We start from the raw sequence: 26,815 nt of genomic DNA on the forward strand, positions 1-26,815 counted from the left end.
CTATCCACACTGCTCTCCTTGGGAGTTTTACTTGAAATGTATGCTTATGATCTAGCAGAAAGAATACAACAAATATCTTCTCATTTGGCATATAAGATGCAATAGCTAAACACTTGTATATATCAGTTTTCAAAGAGATAAATAAAACACAACAGCTAAGCAAATGATGAAAACTCAAATCTAATTGTTCTAATAAATAAATATCTTTAACAACCACAAAAAAGCACACTAATGTACATTTATTCCATTTTTCAAAAGGATTTACAAAAATCTGTTCGAGATCATATTCCATCATGGATTGAGCAAGAGCGCAGTTATGCAGTGGCACTTTTAAAGGTATGGTGCTTGTTTTAAGCGGTTTTAACCATCACTATTCTTAACAAAAATACACAAATGCGATGTGTTGCAGGTCACCATGTTTTCTTTAATTAATAAACTAATATGCACCTAATCTTTCAGGCCTCATTACCGTCTCTGTACCAAGTAATCAACCTTGATGATGCAAATCTTTGGAATAATTTTTCACGGAGCTCAACATGTGAACAGGACTTTCCACCTAATGTTTTGAAGAAAATATCCCTCTTTCAGCAGGTAGGTATTATGATACCAATACCTTAATATAACTGCAACCTATTTTAAGTTAGGGCTGTCTTCCAAAACGGTGTTATGCTTGAGAATGATAGAAATATTACTGTAGAAGAAAGCACTTTTGTTCTGATAGGGACTTATAACTGCAGATTCCTCACCTTTTGAATGCCTCGAGGTGCCGAACTGAATCTGTAAACTTTTGCATAGCCATGTCCTCCAGCCCCAACAGGTGTCATCGTATGACATCATGGTTCCATGTGTGCGACTCCTTTTCGTGCGTTTGTGATGTCAGATTCCATACATTTACGTCACCTGCTCATGCTGGTGTCGGTTCCTTTCTTTCCACACCAATTCACGTAGATCTGAAGGTTCAACTTTCATTTTAGGTTTTTGTAGCTAATTTCTAATAGAAATAGCTTTTTGTGTACAGAATGTCAACAAAACCTTCGGGTTTTAAAGCGTGTATTAGTTGTACCTGACAGATGTCAGTTACAGAGCCACACAATGTCTGTCTGAGGAGCCTTAGTTTGGGCCAGAACTCAAAGTCATGTTACTCTTGCTCCAAGATGAACAAGAAGACAATTTGGGATCGGGAAACTAAATTCACTGTAGCGTAGATGAGAAAATTGAAGACAGCGATAAAGCGGTCTTGATTAAGTTCAAGAAGATGATCTCGTTCTCCTTCAAGAGGTTGTTCGAAGGACAGTACTTTCTTAAAGTCAAGTAAGTTTCACACGGGTCAGGGATCCCCCTGGTTCAGGTTCGGGCAGGTGTTGATGATGGATTGGTAGATGGGGTCTTGTTGTCGGTTGCATTCATGATGTGGTATTGTTTATCTCAGGACCGAAAATGTCACAATGCTGCTACTGATTGGTTATTTGTGTATCGCACAGCCGCAAAATCTGTATTATTTGATTTGACTAATTTCAATAAAAACTTTAAAAAAAAAAAAAAAAAAAAAGTCAAGTAAGTTTGGAAACAACTATAAGAAACATGAAATTCAAGCATGGTTCTCCTGCTTCGCGCCATTCCATTAATTCCTGCCATTCAGAGTCGCATGAGGTAACCAGGACTTAGGAAGAAAGTTGTTCCCTCATTGTGGACCCACCTTCTACGCATTTTCCCTTTCGACTACCAGCAAATAAGGTGGCAATGCCAGATCAGCTCCAAAAGCTTTAAAAAGCTATGGACTCAATCTTTTGTGCTGTTCCAGATTCTTCTAGTACGCCTTCATACTCCAAAGATCCGTGGAGGCCTCTGGCTGACATTGCCGGAACCATCCTCAACGCCAGCTGTGCCTTTTGGTTTGCTTTAGAGACTGACGATGTTGAGTCCATTCACTATGAAGCCTTCGATGTTCTTACTTTGGCGCCGTGCCTGACACCTCAGATTATTTGATCGAGGCCACAGATGATGCCAAAATTGGCTTCGCTGACGCCTGTAGCAGATCTGATCGTTCTTTCAGATTCAGAAGGTAATTTACTGTTTCCTTTAGTGTATGCTCGGTCAGAACCTGATCGATCAAGAGAGGAGTATCTTTTTGATGTAGAATGTCCTCAGGATGACATTTTGCAAGATTTGCAAAATGCTAGTGGTCTTGACACTTCTCCGTATGTAGGCTTATCTCCTACTTTGGTTGTAGCTACTGAAGACTCTGCATCTTTTGCCACTGTCATATGCAGGGCAGCAGAAACCCTTAATCTTGTTTTGCCCATGCAAGAGGGTAAAAAAACTTTGACAGAAAACCTTGACTCAGCACATGCTTCACAGGAGCTTTTGTTGACATTTAATGAGACCATGGCAGATGTTCTAATGAACACCTGGGCTAAGCCAGGATCTTGCCCTCCAATAAATTGCCAGATTGCCAAGAGATATCGTCCAGCACTAGGGGAATCAGGATTTTTTACTACAACATCCAACCCCAGAAAGTTTAATAGTTCAGGCTTCAATGAGCCTTATTAATCCTAACCAACCATCGCCCGATAGGAAATCTAAAAAGATAAAGGCTTAAGCAAAAAAAAAAACTGTTTAGCTTTAAGATGAATGGATACTTTGTGTATTATAGGTAGATATTTCCATACATTAAGGAATGGGGTAGCATATGTATTACCTGCAATCCCAGAGGTAAACCAAAAGATCTTCCAGAACTCGGTTGCAGATGGTCAGGATGCAACAAAAGTTTCAATAAAAACTGGTCTAGACAGTACAGATTGTCAGGGTAAAACGTTAGTGTACGCGGGACGGGGACTCGGGTAGCAGAAGGACACACCACACGCGTATAATACAGTGACTTCTGGGATTTCATTCTTTTCCTTGATAGTGACTTTCGCACTCTTTTATACTTAAGTCCCATGGAATCAATACTGTCCTTTTAATAGAACAAAAACAAAGGTCTGTAAATCGGGCGGGGAGCACATGAAGTGGAAGAGGGGGCTGCAGGAGGGGTTCTTCTTGGCTGCCGAGCTCAGGGCTCCTCGGGTCTCGGTCCTGTTCTAGGCGTTGCTCTCAGGTCTTCCCAGGGCACTCAGAGGAAAAGGGAGGGAATGAAAACAAAGAGAAGAAGGTTTTAATGTTCGAGCTTTTAGCTTAGGTACACTATGTGCCACCACCACCAGACGCCGTGTGGGGAAGGGTAAAACCAAATGTGCAGTGACGGAGGGCCAGGCGATTTCTTTTTACCACCAAAGCAAGATACTGTGCCCTATGGTTCTGCACCTCCCCACCACCCCCACCAGAATGCCCCCCCTAACGGTACTCGCCTTGAGCTACGACCCGTGCTTTGGGCCGTGGCGTAGGGACCCGGGGCGTCCTCCCTCTCATCCGGGCCGCCGGGCTTGATCGCAATCTCCGCTGCCTTTGCGGTCTTGCCTCCGTCGTCTCTCTCCCTTTCTAGCTCCTCCAGTACTCCGCCTCCTTCTTCTGTCGTCGCTGCCACTGCAGCTTCCGCGTCGGTCGTCCTCACACCACTCCTTCCATCATTGGACCCCCTTTCCTCCGAGTCCCGCCTTTTTTGTTTGTCCGGGGCGGGTGACGTCACGGACACTTCTGTTTCCTTCCCCAGTGCCGCAAGACCGCTAACCGCTCCTGGATATGGGTGCGTGCTCTGCCCGGTTTCTTCCTGTTTTCGGTCCGTCGGGACGTCGGACTTCTCACAGTTAGGAACCACTTTGGTGATAAGACTGCATCCTTAGATCTGTTCAACTGGTTTTTCTACTGTTGTCCAGCATTCTTTAATGGACATGCAATTTGATGGGCCTAGGTTATTTGAAGAAAAGGCAGATACAGCCCTTTAGAGAGTTAAGGAGATCAAGGCATCTGCCTGCTTTTTAGGTTCAGCACCACCAACTCACCAGCTATCCCAGCAGCAGCGCACTTTTCAATGGCTCAGAAAGGGCTATCTTCAAAGACAGACAGTGCATGTCTTCAAAGCAACAGCCTACCCAGACTTTTAGAGGGTGTGGTCGTGAAACAGGTATACAACCTGTAACCAACCAAACACAACAATCTGCCCAAACTCCAGTACCCCACTTCTGCAGCAAGCTCAAAGCCTCTGTAAGTTGACCTTGATGGCTTACGATCGGCCGGTTGGAGGTTGTATCACCTATTACCTAATGGCATGGAGGAGCATGACTTCAGATTAGTGTGTGCTCCAGATCGTGGCACAGGGCTACCTTTCCAGTCGTTCCCTTCGGACCTACCGCCACTACTGCAATATCTGTCAGAAAACCAGATGTCCATTTTTCATGCTGATGTTCATGCTCTTTTGGCAAAGGGAGCATGAAAAAGAGTTCCAGTTCAGAAATAGAGACTGGTTGTTACTGCCGTTTTTTTCTAATACCAAATAAAGGACAAATCCTTCCCCAATTTTAGATCTTTGTCTGAACTTCTTTATGAGGAAAGACACGTTCAAGATGCTCACTTTACCCAAATTCTATCTAGGGGACTGGATGATAGCTCTAGATCTGCAGGATACGTATTTTCTCTTTCCCATCCTGCATCTTACAGACATTACCTGCGTTTTCAGGTAGGACAGGGACATTTCCAGTTCTCCGCCCTCCCCTTAGTGCTGACCAGTGCACCTCAGGTGTTCACAAAGGTGATGGCAGTGGTTGCAGCATATCTCTGCAGGTTGGGAATACCAGTATTCCTGTACCTCAGCTTCTGATGGATACATCTGCCAGTGGATTCCTCACCTTGTGAATATCCCCTGCGCCAGCATTCCACAGAACTTTTTTTTTTCCCCAGCTCTCTACGCCGACGTGGACGACGTCATAATGCATCGGCTCCGCTCGCGACTCCGTATGACGTTACCGGAGCCATAAGAGAGCCACGTCGGCGTGATGACGTCAGTTCCCTTTTTTCCGCGCCGTCGACGCGCAACGGTTTTTCCAGTACTCTCCTGCCACTTTGTAGTTGTTAGGTGTTACTGTTGTCGAAAATCTGTAATGTCTTCGACGAGGAAGTCAGGTTTTAAGCCCTGTAGGGAATGTGGGGGCCACATGTCTATAACGGACCCCCATGATGATTGTTTGTGGTGCCTTTCGTCTGACCACGACGTCGAAGATTGTTCAAGCTGCAGGAGGATGAATCCGAAGGCATTGAAGGAAAGGAAGGCGAAGCTGTTTATGGCCAAGGTCGGAAAGGAGAAGAGAGGTAGAAAGAAGGAGAAGTCGAGGCCGGAGTCGTCGACTTCGAGATCATCGAAGTCGAAGAAACATCATAAAAAAAGGAAACATTCTTCTCGGCGCCGGTTTTCAAAGAACAGGAGGTCGAGATAGGCTTCGCCTCGACGACGCCGAAGTAAGGATTTGTCACCTTCTCCTTGGAAGTCTCCGGAGGGTTCTCCTTCGCCGAAGCGGGCTCCAGCGCAGTCACCGGCGCAATCCTCGGCGCAGTCACCGGCGCCTTCTCCGACATCATCTCCTGTTCCAGTGGAGTCGCATGTTTCTGATGGTGAGCAGGAACAGAGTAGGGAGCCTTCTCCAAGGCCTGAGGATTCTTCGGCTCCAGCGGAGGACACTGCGGCGCCGTTGCCAGATACTCCGCAGAAGGATACAGGTCCGGTTCCTTATCCTCAGTTCCCGGCTCCAGGTACTGATTCTTCGCATTTTTTAAATGCCATGTATGGAATCTTCAATCGGGCTGCCTTCCCATCCGGTGCACCGACTGGTCCCGTCGGTCCTATGGCGTATACTTTGGGGGTGCCGCAGCATTACGCTCAGGCCCTGTGTATGCCCTTTCTGCCGATGGCGCCTGCGTGGCAGTTTCCGGCGTCGTCTGGGGATCCATCACGACTTCGGCTGGATCGTCCTGCTTCTGAGCCTTCCTCGATGCCGTTGCCGACTCCCTCAGCGCCACGTCCGGCGCCGCCGACTCTGTCTTTGGCGCCGCCGACTCCAACACCTCTGGCTCCACCGACGCCGTGTACTACGTCGACAACGCCGGCTCCACGGATTCATTCAAGAAGGGAGTCCCGATGGGTCTTGGATGAAGAAAGGTATAGAGTGGAGGTAGAGGAAGTGAAGTGGACACGTCCTCTGATGAGTTTGAGGGGATACAGGAGGCTAGTGGCCTGGATACGACCCCTGAGTGGGAGCATACTTCAGCTAGATCCTCTCCACCACAGGAATTGGCTCCTTACCATGTGGTTATTATAAAGGCCACAGAACTGTTGGATTTGCAGTTACCCTCTGCGGAATATAAGTCTAACCTGCTGACGGAGGTGCTGCACTCACCTACTTCAACTTCAGAGCCTTTACTGCCTTTTAATGAGGCCATTTTGGAGCCTGTTTTGGAGGTATGGCGAAAACCACTTTCTTCTCCGGCGGTTTCCAGGCAGGTGGCAAGAAGATACAGGGTGGCACCTGGGGATCCGGATTTTCTTTCAACACACCCGTCTCCAGAGAGCCCGGTTGTGCAGGCATCCTGCTCGAAGCTTGCTTCCGGGGCGTTCCCTCAGTCTCCTGCAGACAGGGAGTCCAAAAAGGTTGACCAGGCGGCTAAGAAGGCTTTTTCTTCGCGAAGTATGGCACTAAAGTCTACCAATGCCACGTGCTTGCTGGGTCGTTATGTGCATGCCTTAATGGACTAAATGAAGTCTTTAGCCCCTAAGCTGCCTGAGGGTGATAAGGCGTCCATCATGGAGGTAGTTGCAGACACACAGGCTGCTGCTAGACAGGTGATCCAATCAGGGCTCGATACAGCAGATTCGGGGGCGAGGATAATGGGCTCTTCAATAGCCACAAGAAGGCAGGCATGGCTTCGTTCTTCTGGCTTCTCCGCGGATGTTCAGGCCACATTAGTGGATTTGCCGTTTGATGGACAGAATTTATTTGGAGAGAAAGCGGACTCCGCCCTACAAAGATTTAAAGACAGCAGGGTAACGGCTAAGTCTTTGGGTCTGCAAGCTCCTGCTAAGGGATCTGGTTTTAAAAAGTTTAGGGGTTTCGGAAGATCTTCCTTTCGCTCCTTCCGACAGCCTCAGCAGCAGCAGCAGCAGCAGCAGAATCCCCTCTATAGGTCCTATAGGGGGAGACAAAGGGGTCGGAGAGGTTCTGGACGCAACACCTCTTCTTCTTCTTCCTCCTCCTCTGCTCCCAATGAGGCTTCAGGGAAGCAGCCCTAGATCCCCCATCCAGGATCATGTAAGACCTGTTGGGGGTCGGGTGTCCTACTTTCTGCGGGGTTGGAAATCTGTTACGACAGACCTTTGGGTTTTGAACCTCGTGGAGACTGGGTACGCCCTTACCTTTCAGGAGTTTCCTCCCCCTTACCCTCCTTGCCAAGGTTACTGCTCAGAGGACCATCTGCTTCTTCTGCAGAAGGAGGTTTTAGCTTTGCTTCAAAAGGGTGCGATAGAGGTGGTTCCGGAGCAGGAAAGGGGTCAGGGATTCTACAGGGTGATTCCCAAAATGGACGGCAGATTGCGTCCGATACTGGACCTCAGAATCTTGAACTTTTACCTGAAAGAGGAGAAATTCAAGATGCTGACCCTTGCGCAGGTTCTTCAAGCGTTGTAGCAAGGAGACTGGATGGTGTCGCTCGACTTGCAGGACGCGTACTTCCATGTCCCAATCCTGAAGTCGCACAGGAAGTATCTCCGTTTTACGGTTGGGTCGCAACATTACCAGTTTGCGGTCCTCCCGTTTGGTCTTACTACCGCACCTCGAGTCTTCACGAAGGTGATGGCAGTGGTGGCTGCTCATCTCAGGAGGTCGTGGATTCCAGTTTTCCCCTACCTGGACGACTGGCTTCTGAAGGCAGAGTCCCCAGAGATGGTGCAGCGTCATCTGCAGGTAACATCTCAGCTGTTATTCGACTTGGGTTTTTCGATAAATGTGCCCAAATCTCACCTGGTGCCCTCTCAACGCAACCTGTTTATAGGGGCAGTACTGGACACTACTGTGTGTCGAGCATTTCCTCCTCCTCAAAGAATTCTCGACATACAGAAGATGGTCCCTTTATTCCACAATGGAGTGGTTGTTCCAGTTCTGAAGGTCCTTCGCCTGCTCGGTCTGTTCGCTTCCTGCATCCTGTTGGTCAACCATGCACGCTGGCACATGAGTGTGCTCCAGTGGTGTCTCCGCAAGCAGTGGTATCAGCACAGCGGCGATCTCAGGGAGTCGATCAGGATCTCCAGAGAAGCTGCAGCGGATCTATCTTGGTGGAGCGTGGAGGGCAACCTGTCTCAAGGAAAACCCTTTCATCTACCTCCATCGGTGGCCACAGTGATTTCGGATGCCTCCACCCTGGGGTGGGGCGCTCATCTGGGGGATCTGGAGATCAAGGGTCTTTGGTCTCCAGAGGAAAGGCTGCTTCATATCAACCTTCTGGAATTGCGGGCGATTCATTTGGCGCTCAAGGCCTTCCTCCCTTCCCTTCGCGGTCAGTCTGTTCAAGTCCTGATGGACAACACTACTGCGATGTGGTATGTCAACAAACAGGGAGGAGTGGGGTCTCTTTGTCTATGCAGGGAGGCCCTACGTCTGTGGACCTGGGCTCAGGTCCATCGGATTTGACTGATGGCAAATCATCTGGCCGGGGTGCTGAACGTACGTGCGGACAGTCTCAGTCGGCAGTTCTCCGCCGACCACGAGTTGAGGCTCCATCCGGAGGTGGTTCGTCAAGTCTTTCGGACGTGGGGGACACCTCGGGTGGACCTGTTTGCCATCCGCGAGAACGCGCACTGCCCGTCATTCTGCAGTCTCCAGTTTTCCGCTGCAGGGGGCTTTGGGGGATGCGTTTCAGTTGAGTTGGGGCTCGCGACTCCTTTACGCGTTTCCTCCCATACCCTTGATTGCTCGGGTTCTGAGGAAGATTCGCCAAGACCGGGCCCAAGTTATATTGATCGCCCCGAATTGGCCAAGAAGGGTGTGGTACACAGATCTTCTCCACCTCTCCTTGTGCCCTCCACTCCGTCTCCCTCTGAGGACAGACCTCCTCTCGCAGTCGGAGGGGCAGGTTCTACACCCCCACCTCCAGAGCTTACACCTTCATGCCTGGAGATTGAACGGGGCAACCTGAGTTCATTCTCTCTCCCGCCTGATGTGGTGGATGTTATTTTATCGGCCAGGCGATACTCCACCTGGTCCATTTACTCCTACAGGTGGTCTTAATTTGTTAAATGGTGTGGAGAGAGATCCATTCACCCTTTAAAAGCTCATCTTTCTGATGTGCTCCAGTTTGCTCTTTCCTTGGCTCAGCAGGGCTGTGCTGTGGCCACGGTCAAGGGCTATCTTTCGGCCTTATCGGCTTATCTATGCCTTCCTGATCAACCGTCTCTATTTAAATCTCCGGGTGTTCTGAGGTTTATCAAGGGCCTTACAAATATGTTTCCTCCCACTCCCTTTGTAATGCCACAGTGGGACCTTAATCTTGTCTTAACTTTTCTGATGGGGTACCCCGTTTGAGCCTCTTCATAGCGGTCCTTTGAGGCCTTTCTTGTAACCATAACCTCGGCAAGGAGGGTGAGTGAGCTTCAGGCTCTTAGTTCTAAACCCCTTTTTCTTACATTACATGCTGAAAGGATGGTTCTCAGGACCAGGGCTGCTTTCCTGCCAAAAGTTGTTTCATTTGGGGCAGTCCATTGCTCTCCCTGTTTTTTATCCACCTCCTCATCCTTCCAAAGAGGAGGAAAGACTCCATCGCCTGGATCCAAAGAGGGCTGTGAGTTTTTATTTGGACAGAACGAAAGACTTTCGTCTGGACGATCAGCTCTTCGTTGGCTATGTGGGTCATTCGAAAGGAAGAGCGGTGCACAAGCACACTTTGTCGAGATGGATTATCCTTGCCATCAAGATCTGCTACGCCCTGGCTGGTAAGACTCCTCCTGAGGGTATTAGAGCTCATTCAACTAGAGCTAAATCATCTACATCTGCTTTGGCCCGGGGTGTTCCTGTGGCAGATATTTGTAAAGCCGTGACTTGGGCCTACCTCCATACTTTCGCAAAGCATTATTGCTTGGACTCTGAGATGAGGAGGGAGGGCCACTTCGTACGCTCCGTCTTGCAAGACTTTCTGGTATAGGAAGGTGGACACCCTCCTCCGGGAGTGGGGACTGCTGTGGGAATCTATTCACAAAGTGAGGAATCCACTGGCAGATGTATCCATCAGAAGAACAAGTTACTTACCTTCGGTGGATACAGTATCTGCCTATGGATTCCTCACTGGCCCACCCGCCTCCCTGTTGTCCACCTTTGTATACCTTAAAAGTTGTCTTGCTTGAGATGTTGTTACACTTTCTTGTATATTGGTAGGAAATGCTTGTTTTATTTAGCTTTCCTTTTCCTTGTATACTTTGTGTATATGATTGTATATTGTATACTGTGTATACTTTGTATCTGTCGTTGGTCCACCTGTGCGCCACGGAGGCATGGAAAAAATGGGTGGAACTGACGTCATCACGCCGACGTGGCTCTCTTATGGCTCCGGTGACGTCATACGGAGTCGCGAGCGGAGCCGATTCATTATGACGTCGTCCACGTCGGCGTAGAGAGCTGGGGGGAAAAAAAAGTTCAGTGGAATGCTGGCACAGGGGATATTCACAAGGTGAGGAATCCACAGGCAGATACTGTATCCACCAGAAAAAGCGTTGCCGAAGGTAAGTAACTTGTTCATCTGGCTGTTGAATGTACATTTGCCTTAAACAGTCTCCAACCATCTCCAGACGACGGCTGACTTGTTGATGTCATTAGGGTTTTCCATTAATGTGCCGAAGGCACACCTGACTCCTTTGCTGAGGCCTTCTTTCATCTGAGCTATTCTGGACACGGTGTTGTATCAAACTATACCTCTGCCTTTGTGAGTCCAAGACATTTGGACTTTGATCCCGGTATTTAAGACTTCAGCCTGGATCTCGGTGAGAGTGGCGCTGAGGCTTCTGGGTCTCTTGACCTCTTACATTCTGCTCGTGGATCATGCCAGGTGGCACATGTGGGCTCTGCAGTGGAATTTGAAGTCTCAGTGGGCTCAACACCAAGGGAGTCTGTCAGATTTTAGTCAGGTGTCGGAGGAAACTTGCTAAAGATCTGCAGTGGTGACTACTAGAATGTAATTGGGCCAGCAGCAGACCCCTCTCCCTGTCTCACCCATTAGTAACCATTGTGAAAGATGCGTTGTTATTAGGTTGGGGAGGTCCTTTGGGAGGGATGGAGATCCGAGGTCTCTGGTCTTCAGTGGAAGCTCGACCTAACATAAATATATTGGAGCATTGAGTGATCCTTTTGGTTTAGAAAACTTTCCCTCCAAGGATCAAGAACGTCTGGCCATGAGCACCAGTTCGGCTGGCTCTATGGGAGGAGCAACAGGGTCAGGTTCTGTACCCAAACCTGAATGGCCTACACCTCCATGCATGGAGACTGAGCAGCAGTAGTTGAGGACATACGATCGCCTTCCAGAAGTAGTACATTTTTTTTTTATGATAGACGCTGGAAGAAGAGTTCCTCCCATCATATCCAACCTTTACAAACTTTCTGATATTATTTTGTTTTGTTTACCCCTAGCTCAGCAAATCCTTGCTGTGACCAAGGTAAAGGGTTATTCAGCAGCCCTTTTCAGCTTTCTTACGTTTACTGGATCACGCCTCACTTTATAAATCACCTGTTGTGATGCTTTTTTTGAAGGGATTGAACCTATTTATAATGCCACAGAGGATTTTAAATGTTGTTTTAACTTATTTAATATGCTTACTTTTTTAGCCTATACACAGTTGTTCTTCACGGTAGGCACTGCTCTGGTATTTACTTAAAAGGTGAGGAATCTATGGAACTCTCTATCAGAAGAGCAAGTTACTTACTTCGGTAAATCCCTTTCTGGTAGAGACAGTATCTCGATTCAAGATTGTAAACATTTGGAAAATATTTATTTTTTAACTTTGTAAAATGAACAGGTCTGTTAATTGGCCATAAAGCATCTAGTCATAAGGAGTCTCTATATCGTGAATATGTATTGTATATAAACTGAGGCATGTTTAATTATAATGAAGGTAGAGATATTATCATTTGAAATGTATTTGTATGAAACCGCTAAATATTGTCTGCTTTATTTTAAGGTGCTTGTTGTTCAGGCGGTCCGACCAGATAGACTGCAGAGTGCAATGGCTCTTTTTGCTAGTAAAACCCTTGGTAAGTATAATGTTGCTTCTCGTCACTGCAATGAGTCTTTGAACCTGCAGCATGTTGTCCATTACATGTAAGGCTTCGCACTGTCATTTATTTACATTTGACTCTTCCACAACATTTTGCCTTTTAACTACTGTTAGACATTGGGTCTTTAGTTGGCAGAGATTTGCATCCTGTCCAAGTACACAGACACCTGTATCCTAGTCAGGGTAAGTCACAACACAATCCTAAATTATACTGTGCTCACCCTCTGGTAGCTTGGCACAGAGCAAGCAGCAGTGCTTAGTTAGAGCCTGTGGTTTCCGGTGCTCGGCACTGGCACTTAATTATCAGCACTGGTGCTTGTTATAGCCTGCCACAGGGTGGCGCTGTCTTGCTAATTAAGAGATGACCACAACAACAGTTAATTATTAATGCTATATTAATTAAAAATGTCTACTACCTGCTGCCCAAGACATTCTTCTAGCTTTGGGGGCATTAAATAGTCCGAATTGTCACACTTGTAGGAGTGTGATGGTTAGCAGTTTTGTTGTTACTATTATTGGCAGCATAGCGAGGCAATGTGTGGTGGAAGCAGCAGTGACCTCCTGACGAGAGCTATGGCACTACTCATTTTACAAATTAAGCACTGGCAAGTAGGCTTAACTTAAAAGGCAGTGTGTAAAGAATTTGTGCAATGACTCATACAGTAACATAGAGAAAACACCACAGAAAGATTCCACAACAGTTTAGGAAAATAGAGAATATTTATCTGAGCAAAGTAAAACCAAAAGGACAAAAATCCAAAGTTTGAGATATTGAATTTTGAATGAAACGTATGCAGAAAAGAGCTTAGAAGCAAGTAGTGCTAATAAGGCTACTTTAGGGCGCGTTGGACCGAGGCGCAGGCTTCCTTCCCTTAGATCTGCTAGCCAGGACCTCTCCAGCTAGTGGAGATGATGCCGGGCCAGGCCCCTGACCAAGCCCCACTTTTGGCAGCAAGCTCATCGGAAAATGTTGTAATCAGTAGAGGTGTGTCCCCTCTCAGCCAGGACCACCCTTAAGGTGTCCGGGGCTGAAGTGACCCCCTCCTTTGAAAATCCTCCATATTGGATGTGAGGATTGTAGGCAATAGGTTTAGGGGTATGCCCCCTCCCCAAAGGGAGTGGACTTACAAAGGGTGGAGTCACCCTTGAGATAAGTAACCTATTGGCAACTACCTGCCAGTACCAGTAAATGCCCCTAAATATAGTATATTAGAGGCACCCTTGAACCTTGAACCTCAGATTCCTGGTGCCCTAAAGAAGAAGAAGAACCGAAGAGCCATTCAACACTGAAGACTCCAGATAACAACTGGCTTGGCCCCAGGTCCACCGGACTGTCTGCAGCCCTTTAAGAAACCTGCTCCGAAAAGCGACTCATCCTGCACGAACAGCAACCTCTAGAACCCTGGGATGACTGACTGCCTGCCTTCCCCAAAGACCAAGAACTGCTGAGGACAGCGGCCCTGTCCACAAAGAAACCAACTCAAAGGACTCCCTTGCCTTTTGGAATCGTGAGTCCTGCCCACTCTGCACCTGTCTGAGTGACCCACTGGGACAGTGAAGTCTCCCAAGTGATCCTGACCTGGAATCCTTTGGTGGCTGACCTCTCCTGGAGTCCACGAAGAAGCCTGCAGCCTCAGCATGAAGGATCCCCTCACCGGCTCCGGTGAAGATGTCCGACGTCAAAAGGCATCCCTGCATCCTCAGCTCCCTGACCTTGAGGAGCCCAGCCGAAGGTGCCCCAGCATCCACCGACATCACAATTTACCTGCCCATTCTTGGGTCACCGTCTTCCATCCTTCTGGTCCGAACCTGCAGCCCCTTTGTGAAACCGAGTTCCTCATTTCTTGCATTGGGTGCCCAAACCTGTCTTTGCACCCTGCACCCGGCCACCCCCGTACCGCTGGTGGTGTATGCTTGGTGTTGCCTTGTTGCCCCCATGTGCATGTCTAAATCCGCAGGGCCTATGCCCTGAAACTGCAGGTGCTTACCTGCAAACTGTGAATCTCCAATCACCCCCAGTCTCCATAGACTAACATTGGGTACCCAGCACCACCTTTGACCTCTGCAGCCAGTTGCTCCTGTGCTGCTAGTGGTGGAGACTTGGTGTTCACTTGGACCTTGCCCTGTGTTGGTCCATACCCCCGAAGACTGGAATAGTAAGTTGTGTACTTACTCGTTAATGTGCATAACTGTTTTCCTTCAATAAGATTACTTTGCATTTCTTGCTATTTGCACTAGAGTCTGTTCCCAACATTGCTAGTTATTGCTATTGTTGATTGACACTACAAAATATTTTCAATGCTACTGTAAAGTATTCCTATTGCCATTTGCAACACATTCCTACTGTACCTGAAAGTATTGCTATATCTGATAGAGACTACTAGCCGCAGATTCCTTCACATAGAATTATCCTCAGGCGTGAGACTGGATCCGGAAACTTTTTGCCACGCCATCCCTGCGCGCCGGGGGTGGGGCGACAGCATGCGACTCCGCCCAGGCGTCGTCCGCGTACGTGACGTCAGCGAGGTCACATAAGACCCGCCCCGGTGCGCCCACGTCAGTTTTTTTCCTTTTCTGCACAGAGGACTCTGGTCTCCGGCAGAATCTGGGCTCCACATCAATCTGTTGGAGCTTCGGGTGATCCGGTTGGCAGTGAAAGCCTTTCACAAACACGAATGGTGTCTCCATCCAGAGGTGACGCAAGGTCTCCTTCAAGAGTGGGGAGAACCTTGATTAGATCTGACCCTCCCCTCCTCCCCATTCTGCGAACGGATTATAGTGTAAGGGATTTACCCTTATAAGGGCCTTAGCTTTACACACCGATGGTCAGCGTTCTGAGCATTTGATGGAGACTACTAGCCGCAGATTCCTTCATGTAGAATTATCCCCAGGCGTGAGACTGGATCCGGAAACTTTTTGCCACAGCATCCCTCCGCGCCGGGGGCGGGGCGACATCACGCGACTCCGCCCATGCGTCGTCCGCGTACCTGACGTCAGCGAGGTCACATAAGACCCTCCCCGGCACGCCCACGTCAGTTTTTTCCTTTTCCGCATGCAACGTGGATCCGTTCCTTGCTGCGGGCTCCATTTTTTTTTTTTGGGTGATACAGTGTGCGAATGCCTTTGGGCTTTAAAACTTGTACGTTATGTGGGCGTCTTATGTCGGCGAAGGACCCTCACCTCATTTGCATGTGGTGTTTGGGGGAGGATCACGGCACCTCAGATTGTGCGGCGTGCTAAAAGTTGAAGCCGAAGTCATGGTGGGTGCGCCGAATGAAACTTCTCTCGGCGCGTCTCTCCAGTTCGACGTCCTCCCCTAGGTCTGCTTCAGCGGAAGGCTTCAGATCCGGCCGTGGTCGTCGTCCTCACCTTTCTCCAATGTCACGTGAGCGTCGCTCCCCGGTGGGTAACTGTCGCAGTTCGTCCCCGGGGGCTGGTTTCCGCCCTACCAGGGACGTGGACTCTCCGCGGGTGATGCGTATGCGGCCCGGCGTGTCGTCTTATCCACCGTTTCCCGGTGTTGGGGCATCGAGAGTCCAGATGGAGACTTATGCTCCGGCCCCGGCACCGACTACTTCGGATCCAGGCTTGGAGGATGTGGTGCTGTTGGGGAGCGCCTCCTCTGGGGCACCCCCTTCACGCCACGGCGTCTCTGCCTCGACGCATACCCCCGCAGGGGTCCCTGTGGTGTTGCGGGAGGTCGCCGGGGCTCGGGTCGCATCCCCGAGCCCCTCTCGGTACCTTGGCAGGGTGGTCCTGTCTAAGGCCAAGGTGACGCCGCTACGGTGCCGCCTGCAGCTGGACCGTGCGGAGCCACAGGGGTCAGTGGCCCCTCCTCTTCCCGCTCCGGGTCGGGGTCGAGGGCAGACCACTAGTCCCTCTCCAGATCCCTCTCATACCTCCTCACAGGCGGCTGCCTCGTTGGAGGGCGAGTCGGAGGTTGTATCGTCCCCGGCGCCGCCACAGGGGTTGCCGGGCGACCTTCGCCTCCTTCTGGGCCGCGGCCGGCAGAGGGCTTCAGACCCCTCCCCGGGCCCATCCCGTTCCCCCACGCAGGTGGTTGCCTCGGCGGGGGTCGGGCCGGTGCCGCTCCGGGGCCGGTGCATCTCCAGCTCTACTCTGGTCCCTGCTCCGGTCTCCAGTGCAGGGTGACTTGGAGGTCCCTTGCCCGGCGATGCCGGATGGCGCCAGTGTCCTGCCTCAGGCAGTGGACTCTACGGCTCCGTGCAGGGGTCGTACCGCGGATTAATCTTCGGACACTCCTTCTTCTCCGGAGGCAGGCCACATATTGGTATCGTCCTCCCCGGAGACTGGTCGCCGTGTGGTGTCCTTTTCACCGGCGTCGAAGGGTGGCTCCCCGCCCTTCCTGAGGCAGTGGTGTTAGTTGGAAGAGCGGCAGGTCCCTCATTCTTCGGCTCCTCCTGACTTCCAGGTCTGGCCCTTGCCCGCCCCGCTTGGCCTCGGGGACGGCCGCCTTAGTTTCCAGCCGTCGCCCACAGAGGAGCTACTTTCTCCACCGCTGGGCCCTACGGATGCGGTTGCAGCCTTCGCTCACGCGGTGTCCACGGCTGTGGGCATCCTACGCATGGGTTACCCGGTGGCTCACTTTCTGGCGGACCATCTGTTGGAGGTCCTCCACCAGGGCTCTGGTGGGAGGGAAATCTTGCTTCCCTTTGAAGGTTCGCTCCTTTCTGCCTTGACGGGGGCTTGGAGGTGTCCTGCCTCCGGGGACCCGGTGCCTCCACATCTTCTGCATCAGCACCTTCCGACGACACGAGACCCGGCGTGCCTGTGCGTTCACCCCTCAGCCGCCAGTGCGGACTGCTTTTCCCTCCCTGCCGCCCCTGTTGAGCCCTTAACTCCTTGTGTGTGCTGGCTTGGGCCTCCTCCTGTTTGTGGGACTCGGCTGAGTCTCTGGGGTCTGCAGCGTCCCAGGAGCCTGCTCAGGTGGATTTGCGGCACCATGCATTGGATGGCCGGGAGCTTGCGGCGTTTATTCTCCGCTCCGCTCTGGACATCTCTGAGGTGCTAGGCCAGGCCATGGCTTCCTCAGTCGCTCTCCGTCGCCATGCTTGGCTTCAGGATGGCGTCTTCCCCGAAAATATTCGGGAGAGGCTCACTGATCTCCCATTTGATGGCAGTCTGTTGTTTCATGCGCCGGCCGACTCCGCCATCCAGAGGCTCTTGGCAGGGCTCCGTCCTCCTCCTCCTCCTCCTCCTCCTCCTCCTCCTCCTCCTCCTCCTCCTTCATCCCCTCCTCAGTGACTTCTGAGTTAAGGTTGCTTTTGGGCCTTCTTAGGCCGGCGGTTCTCGTAGTGGAGTAGGTTTTTCTGGACGTTTACATCCTTCCTTGGGACTTTGGCATTGTTGGCTGCTGGACGGCCCCTTTGTTGTTGTGTGTGAGTTCTGCAGTAGTTGTTGCGAAGACTTGGCCCTGAGTTTGGGCCTTCTGCTTTGCTTGGGCTGCTGTCAAGACTGTAGCGGGGATGCTATTTTTCCCCGTGGTTCTTTTGTTTCTTCCTCTGCTGCAGAAGTTCTTCCAAAGAGGGTTCCCATATATTGGGACTTCACATGCCCTATGTGGGGTTTTGGTAGCTGTTAAATGGCTTTCGCTCTGCTGGAGGATTCGGGTACCTGTTCTCCATGGTGTTTACGTAGGTTGCTTTTGCTTCCTGAGGTCGTGTGCGCGGCCACTATTGGTGGTGGCCTGGGCCTCCCCTCCTCTCCCCGCTTCCGTTGTACGGTCTGGGATATCCCTGTGTTCTCCCTTGCCGGGCGTTGCCTACTTGGTCTTCCTGGGGCCTCGGTTTGTTCTTCTTGCTTCTGGCCTTGACTGCCGGCGTTGTTCTTGCTGGCAGGCTGCTCGCCATCTGGAATGGGCTTGCCTTATTCTCCTTGGGCCCTCTAGGCTTCTTCTTCTTCCGTCTTCCTGTCTTGGCATTCTGCGGAAGCTATGTTGCCTTGTGGGGGAGTGGGGTGCTTCGGCCTCTCCGTCCTTGCCCTTGGTTCCTCTGCTGTGAGTGTACGAGCCTCTTCAGCCTTCCTTCCCTCCTACGTCCCCTTGGGGTCGGTGGGTTTCTGCTTGTGGGGGGGTTCCCTTGGCCTGGCAGGGGCGAGGTTCTACCTGGCCCACAGATTTGGTCCCCTGTGGGGCACTCTGTTCTGCTTTGGCTGGTGGGGTCCTTTTGCAGACCCTCCCTCCCGGGGGTATTGCTAGGGTATCTATTCTACGTGAAGGAATCTGCGGCTAGTAGTCTCTATCAGATGTACAAGTTACTTACCTTTGGTAACTATGTATTTGGTAGAGACGATTCTAGCCTCAGATTCCTTCACGGCATGCCCTTCCTCCCCTATTCTGCGAAGACCCTTGGGTTGGTCTTCGGTACTAGGGGGCTGGGTCTCCTGTGAGTGCCTTCCTTGTTCTTGACGGGTGGCTCCGTCTGGGGGCGGTTAATTCCTCCCTTGGTTCTTTGGAGGATGGGGTTTCGGTGCGCCGGTGCCCTGCTGCTCTTGCTACTCCAGGTTTGGGAGGTGATTGCTTATATCCTTGCCCTCTCTCCCCTCCCTTCCTTCCATTGCTATCCTCTGGTTTGAAGGTCCTCTGGCCATGACTTGCCCTTGTCCTTGTGGGTGGTTGCCCTCTAGATTGGGGTGGCTTGGTGGTTTGTTGTCCCTGTCTGTCTTCGGACTGGTCCCATTCCTTGCTCAGGATGAAGGGGGTGGGCTTCCTACGTGTGCCATGACTTTTATGCCTGTTCTTCCCTTTGGGGCACAGGGATGGGAGGTTGTCTTTGTGCGGGCAGGGTGGCTGCACAGTTTTCTGCTTGTTCTTCTTCTTTCTTCTTTCCCTGCCCTTGGAGTCTGCGGTGTTGGCACTACCCTGGTGGTGTTGTTAGTCACCGTTTCTTTCCAATTTTTCTGCTATTCGCACACTGTTTCCATGCTCCAACAGTTTTTTATCTGGTGGTTCCGCGTTGTGGTGCGGAAAAGGTGAGGGTCCGCAGGGCCGGACTGGGAACCACAACCGGCCCTGGCAAAGTGCTCGGCCGGCCCCCCTCCCCCCCCCCTGGGGGGAGGGGGTGGGGGTGCCGCCGATGTTTTTGCCAGGGCCGGTTTTCGGCCGATTTTGTTACAGGGCCGATTTTGCAAAAAAACGGCCCTGTAACGAAAACGGCCCCCAGGGGCCCAAAACCGGCCCCCACCCGTGCGGCGCACCGGGGAATTGCCCGGTGCGCGCTACGGCCAGTCCGCGGCTAGAATCGTCTCTACCAGATACATCGTTACTGAAGGTAAGTAACTCGTACTTTTAAACTGATACTTCCCAGCAACTGAGTTATTCTGAGTTCTAAAATAAAAGTAGCAAAGTAATATTTTTATACAAATATTGGCTTAGGAGTTAGTCATTGATTGTGTGCCTCATTTCTTGACTATGTGTGTTCAACAAATGCTTAACACAACCCTCTGATAAGCCTAACTGTTGAAACCACACTACCACAAAAGAGAGTAAGGTATTATCTCCTCTAACCTCTGGAAAACCTCTGGGGATCCATTGGACTCTGTGAACATTATACCTTACTTTGGTATATTAGATGCAGAGCCAGCTTCCTACACTGATTGTGTATATTCTCTTTTTCTTGATTACAGAATCAGGGGTGCCTTGTAATTCTAGAAGAACTGCACATTAAAAATGTGTTTTCCAGATATATACATATATATAAAATATATATTACCTACTGGCGGTCGCCAGTAGATAGTTATAGTTAGGACCGAATTCCCATAGGAAATCTGAAAATTCTATTTTGAATAACTTTGCCGCCGGTTGACTTATCTTCGTGAAATTTTCAAAACTAATGGGGCGCTCCGCTCAGCTCCTACCCTGAAAGTCTCAGGGTGATTCGTCAAGCGGGGGCTGAGAAAAAAGGGGGGTCCCAAAACGCGTTTTCCCCATGCATTTTCTCATTGGACCTTTAGTCGAAGGTACAGCCCAAACGGCTGAACAGAATTACATGAAATTTGGCAAAGAGGTAGTCCTCAGGTCAGGCATGTGCCTTTTGCATATATGGTGTCAATCTGTTCAGTAGTTCCTGAGAAAATTGCAGTTAAAAGTAAATAAATATCTATATGCCTGCACGGTGCTCGCACGGGGCGCGCACCAAATGTCCGAGAGCGTAATTCTGATTGGTGGTTAGATGTCAGTCAACATTCCAATCGGTCGAAATCAGGAAGTGTCGGACGCCATTTTGTGTGTGACGGTGAAAAAGAAAGGTGGAGAACGTGAAAAGGGGGCAGGGTAGAGAGCTCCTGACCCCCTAGCCTTTGTCAGGGGGTCCCTGAAGGACCCCGAAGGGTGAAAAAAACATTTTATTTTTTTTCAAAAAATCGAGGGGTGCGCGCATGGTGCGCGCACGGTGCGCTCCGTGAAAAACCCTTAACAAAAATAAATACATTTTAAACTGTTTATAAGTTTATAGAAGATATTAACTATGCTGTTCAACTTTATCCAAATTCAAAATAAAAGAGCTGAGCCATTCCATATTAAAGGATACAGTCAATCTATAACTATATACATAGGTAGTTTATTGTAAAATAAATATATAAAAAATATAATAATACATACATAAATTAGCATTTAAAAAACCTTACAAATTCACTAAAAAAAAACATAGGTTTCACACACGTTATAGTTAGGAATTAGCATTTAAAAAACCTTGCAAATTCACTGAAAAAACCATAGGTTTCACACATGTTATAGTTAGCTGGACATTTCACTCGTAAAAAACCATTGAAATTCCCCCGTTATAGTTAGTTCAGCTAAAGGTCCTATGGGAAAATGCATGGAGAAAACGCGTTTTGGTACCCCCCTTTTTTCTCGAGACTTTCAGGGTAGGAGCTGAGCGGAGCGCTCCATTAGTTTTGAAAATTTTGCGAAGATTCGTCAACCGGCGCCAAAGTTATTAAAAATAGAATTTTGAGATTTCCTATGGAAACACGGTCCTAACTATAACTATTTACTGGCGACCGCCAGTAGATAATATATATATATCTTACCCGCACAGTACCTCAGAGAGGTGTTAATTGTGAATTTTATTGCGGCTGACGCGTTTCGACTGAACCTGTCTTTCTCAAATAAAATTCACCAATAACACCTCTCTGGAGTGCGGGCCTTACTTGCGCTTCTGCGCGGATACGCTACTGATTTACATGGGTCCTGTGCCCCGCCGCCCTATATATGTCTGTGTGTGTGTGTATATATATATATATATATATATATATATTACCTACTGGCGGTCTCCAGTAGGTAGTTATAGTTAGACCCAGTTTCCATAGGAAATCCGCAACATTCTATTCCCAATAACTCTGGCGCCAGTTTACGAATCTTCGCGAAATGTTCCAAACTTTTGGCCAGCTCCGGTCCGCTCCTATCCTGAAAGTCTCGGTGTGATTCGTCAAGTGGGGGCCGAGAAAAAAGGGGGGTCCCAAAACGTGTTTTCCCCTTATATATATATATATATCTATATATATATATATATATATATATATATATATATATAGATATATATATCCACCACCACGCTTATTCTATGTAGTAATCAACGAGCCACGCCGATCCAAGGTGCTTCATTTTCAATTTATTTACGGGCACAAAAAAGACGCGTTTCGAGCTAAACAGCTCTTCGTCACATGACCATTGCATTGAATACACATTTTTTTTAAACTGCAGGTAGTATCCTACTAGACGCAAACATAGAAAAAAGACTGTGTGCATACCCAGTATACCAATTCCCAAAGTGTTTAAACATATACCCAAATAAATAAAAAATTAAATACATTGTATTCGATCTCAATTGTTTTGCATGACCAATACATTTTGGGCACAATTCATGTATTTTTACTTGTTTTCCTAATCCGGTTTTTAGATATCTTTAACAACCGCTTTTTAGATATATTCGGTTAAGAAACCATTCATCATATATCTCCACTCAAATCATTATGGGTATAGTACCCCTACTCTATACGTCTCAATATATAAATTCCTATTCTATTGTTATACAGATTTTGTGAGCTATAATTGTTTCTCTTTTAGACCCTTAACATATTCAATATCAATTTATGGTATAGTACCTCATAACGAGATGACTAACTTCTGTGACATAAAAAGCAGTTTCCCTGGATTATAACTTAATTGAAATAAAGGAAAAAGAGAGCGGTTGTTTGTAGAAACATCAGATTCTCCGTGCTCATACTTTCTATATTTAGCTGTGCAGAAGGTGATCTCGTATATATATTACCTACTGGCGGTCGCCAGTAGGTAGTTATAGTTTGGACCCTGTTTCCATAGGAAACCCGCAACATTCTATTTGGAATAACTTTGGCGCCGGTCGACGAATCCTCGCGAAAATTTCAAAATAGGTGGGGCGCTACGCTCCGCTCGTACCCTGAAAGTCTCGGGGGGATTCGTCAAGCGGGGGCTGAGAAAAAAGGGGGTCCCAAAACGCGTTTTTCCCATGCATTTTTCCATAGGACCTTTAGACACAGCTACAGCCGGAACGCCTGAACAGATTTACTTGAAATTTGGCAAAGAGGTAGTCCTCAGGTCAGGCATGTGCCTTTTGCATATATGGTGTCAATCTGTTCAGTAGTTCCTGAGAAAATTGCAGTTAAAAGTAAATAAATATCTATATGCGTGCACGGTGCTCGCACGGGGCGCGCACCAAATGTCCGAGAGCGTAATTCTGATTGGTGGTTAGATGTCAGTCAACATTCCAATCGGTCGAAATCAGGAAGTGTCGGACGCCATTTTGTGTGTGACGGTGAAAAAGAAAGGTGGAGAACGTGAAAAGGGGGCAGGGTAGAGAGCTCCTGACCCCCTAGCCTTTGTCAGGGGGTCCCTGAAGGACCCCGAAGGGTGAAAAAAACATTTTATTTTTTTTCAAAAAATCGAGGGGTGCGCGCATGGTGCGCGCACGGTGCGCTCCGTGAAAAACCCTTAACAAAAATAAATACATTTTAAACTGTTTATAAGTTTATAGAAGATATTAACTATGCTGTTCAACTTTATCCAAATTCAAAATAAAAGAGCTGAGCCATTCCATATTAAAGGATACAGTCAATCTATAACTATATACATAGGTAGTTTATTGTAAAATAAATATATAAAAAATATAATAATACATACATAAATTAGCATTTAAAAAACCTTACAAATTCACTAAAAAAAAACATAGGTTTCACACACGTTATAGTTAGGAATTAGCATTTAAAAAACCTTGCAAATTCACTGAAAAAACCATAGGTTTCACACATGTTATAGTTAGCTGGACATTTCACTCGTAAAAAACCATTGAAATTCCCCCGTTATAGTTAGTTCAGCTAAAGGTCCTATGGGAAAATGCATGGAGAAAACGCGTTTTGGTACCCCCCTTTTTTCTCGAGACTTTCAGGGTAGGAGCTGAGCGGAGCGCTCCATTAGTTTTGAAAATTTTGCGAAGATTCGTCAACCGGCGCCAAAGTTATTAAAAATAGAATTTTGAGATTTCCTATGGAAACACGGTCCTAACTATAACTATTTACTGGCGACCGCCAGTAGATAATATATATATATCTTACCCGCACAGCACCTCAGAGAGGTATTAATTGTGAATTTTATTGCGGCTGACGCGTTTCGACTGAACCTGTCTTTCTCAAATAAAATTCACCAATAACACCTCTCTGGAGTGCGGGCCTTACTTGCGCTTCTGCGCGGATACGCTACTGATTTACATGTGTCCTGTGCCCCGCCGCCCTATATATGTCTGTGTGTGTGTGTATATATATATATATATATATATATATTACCTACTGGCGGTCTCCAGTAGGTAGTTATAGTTAGACCCAGTTTCCATAGGAAATCCGCAACATTCTATTCCCAATAACTCTGGCGCCAGTTTACGAATCTTCGCGAAATGTTCCAAACTTTTGGCCAGCTCCGGTCCGCTCCTATCCTGAAAGTCTCGGTGTGATTCGTCAAGTGGGGGCCGAGAAAAAAGGGGGGTCCCAAAACGTGTTTTCCTCTTATATATATATATATATCTATATATATATATATATATATATATATATAGATATATATATCCACCACCACGCTTATTCTATGTAGTAATCAACGAGCCACGCCGATCCAAGGTGCTTCATTTTCAATTTATTTACGGGCACAAAAAAGACGCGTTTCGAGCTAAACAGCTCTTCGTCACATGACCATTGCATTGAATACACATTTTTTTTAAACTGCAGGTAGTATCCCACTAGACGCAAACATAGAAAAAAGACTGTGTGCATACCCAGTATACCAATTCCCAAAGTGTTTAAACATATACCCAAATAAATAAAAAATTAAATACATTGTATTCGATCTCAATTGTTTTGCATGACCAATACATTTTGGGCACAATTCATGTATTTTTACTTGTTTTCCTAATCCGGTTTTTAGATATCTTTAACAACCGCTTTTTAGATATATTCGGTTAAGAAACCATTCATCATATATCTCCACTCAAATCATTATGGGTATAGTACCCCTACTCAATACGTCTCAATATATAAATTCCTATTCTATTGTTATACAGATTTTGTGAGCTATAATTGTTTCTCTTTTAGACCCTTAACATATTCAATATCAATTTATGGTATAGTACCTCATAACGAGATGACTAACTTCTGTGACATAAAAAGCAGTTTCCCTGGATTATAACTTAATTGAAATAAAGGAAAAAGAGAGCGGTTGTTTGTAGAAACATCAGATTCTCCGTGCTCATACTTTCTATATTTAGCTGTGCAGAAGGTGATCTCGTGTGTCCATAATGGATGTAAAAAAAGACACAATGAACAATTCACTATATATATATATATATATATATATATATATATATATATATTACCTACTGGCGGTCGCCAGTAGGTAGTTATAGTTAGGACCCTGTTTCCATAGGAAATCCGCAACATTCTATTTGGAATAACTTTGGCGCCGGTCGACGAATCCTCGCGAAAATTTCAAAATAGGTGGGGCGCTACGCTCCGCTCGTACCCTGAAAGTCTCGGGGGGATTCGTCAAGCGGGGGCTGAGAAAAAAGGGGGGTCCCAAAACGCGTTTTTCCCATGCATTTTTCCATAGGACCTTTAGACACAGCTACAGCCGGAACGCCTGAACAGATTTACTTGAAATTTGGCAGAGAGGTAGTCCTCAGGTCAAGGAAGTGCCTTTTGTAGGTCTGGTGTAAATCTGTTCAGTAGTTCCTGAGAAAATAGCATTTAAATCAATATATATATCTGTGGCAGCTTACGGTGCGCTTACCGTGCGCTTACGGTAAGCTTACCGTACGCGTACGGTGAAGTGCGCGAGCGCAATTCTGATTGGCTGTTAGATCTTAGTAAACATTCGAATCGGTCGAAACCAGGAAGCGGCGGCCGCCATTTTCTCTCTCGCACTCTGAGGGAGGGAGGAAAAACAAAGGGAAAAAACATGTTAAGGGGCTGTTTAGACAGCTCCTAACCACCTAGCCTAGATGAAGGTGTCCCCAAAGAACCCCCAAGGGCAAAAAGTCCAATTTTTTTTTTTCGAAAAATCGCCGATTATGCTTACCGTACGCTTACGGTAAAAAATATTAAAAAAACAAAAATTAACCATACTTTCCACACCCCGTGTGCAAATGGTGCCCGAAGGGCACCATTTGTCCACGGCATATCTGTGCAATAAAGAAAATGTAAAAGTTTACCTTGCACAACGAAGCGCATAATATGCCCTCCATGTGCGCACGGTGCGAGAAGCGCATCGTGCGTACATGGCCCATCCAGCGTAACGTGGGCACGCGGTGCGCGTAGCGCACCTCGTGCCCACCGTGCGTGCACGGCACTAACTGCGTAAAGTGGGCGCGCGGTGCCCGAAGCGCACCGCGTGCTCAATGTGCGCGCATGGTGCGCGAAGCGCACCGTGCGCGCACGGAACGAACTGCGTTAAGTGGGCGCGCACGCCACGAATGGCGTAAAGTAACTTAGCATTTAAAAAAACGTACAAATTCACTGAAAAAACCATAGGTTTCACACACGTTATAGTTAGGAATTAGCATTTAAAAAACTTTGCAAATTCACTGAAAAAACCATAGGTTTCACACATGTTATAGTTAGCTGGACATTTTACTGATAAAAAACCTATGAAATTCCCCCGTTATAGTTAGTGCAGGCAACTATAACTCACGCAACCGCAATCCTCTGCTGATGCTAATGCTGTATTTAGACACTTATTTGCCCATGTCTTCTTCCATTAAATTTTAGCTATACATATATTACAAATATTTTTTTTTCATAAAGACACATATGTCATCAGCAGAGGATTGCGGTTGCGTGAGTTATAGTTGCCTGCACTAACTATAACGGGGGAATTTCATAGGTTTTTTATCAGTAAAATGTCCAGCTAACTATAACATGTGTGAAACCTATGGTTTTTTCAGTGAATATATATATATGTATATATATATATTTGTCTAGCTTAAGGTCTGTCCTTTACAAGGCATGCGGTTTAATTGCATATTTAGAATTTGTAATCCTGAAATA

The 26,815-nt window shown here is 47.7% G+C and overlaps 1 protein-coding gene across 1 annotated transcript in view; it reads left to right on the top strand.

The window, feature by feature from the left end:
- The window catches only part of DYNC2H1 (dynein cytoplasmic 2 heavy chain 1), a 1,714,832-nt gene that overhangs the window by 1,265,294 nt on the left and 422,723 nt on the right, over window positions 1-26,815 (top strand). The window contains exons 74-76 of the mRNA XM_085621461.1: window positions 259-336; window positions 460-591; window positions 12,137-12,209. Of these exons, the coding sequence (XP_085477587.1) occupies window positions 259-336; window positions 460-591; window positions 12,137-12,209 (283 nt within the window). The remainder of the gene's footprint in view (window positions 1-258; window positions 337-459; window positions 592-12,136; window positions 12,210-26,815) is intronic.

Source organism: Triturus cristatus, chromosome 8 (assembly GCF_964204655.1).
Source record: "Triturus cristatus chromosome 8, aTriCri1.1, whole genome shotgun sequence".
In the NCBI taxonomy this organism is placed as follows: Eukaryota; Metazoa; Chordata; class Amphibia; order Caudata; family Salamandridae; genus Triturus; species Triturus cristatus.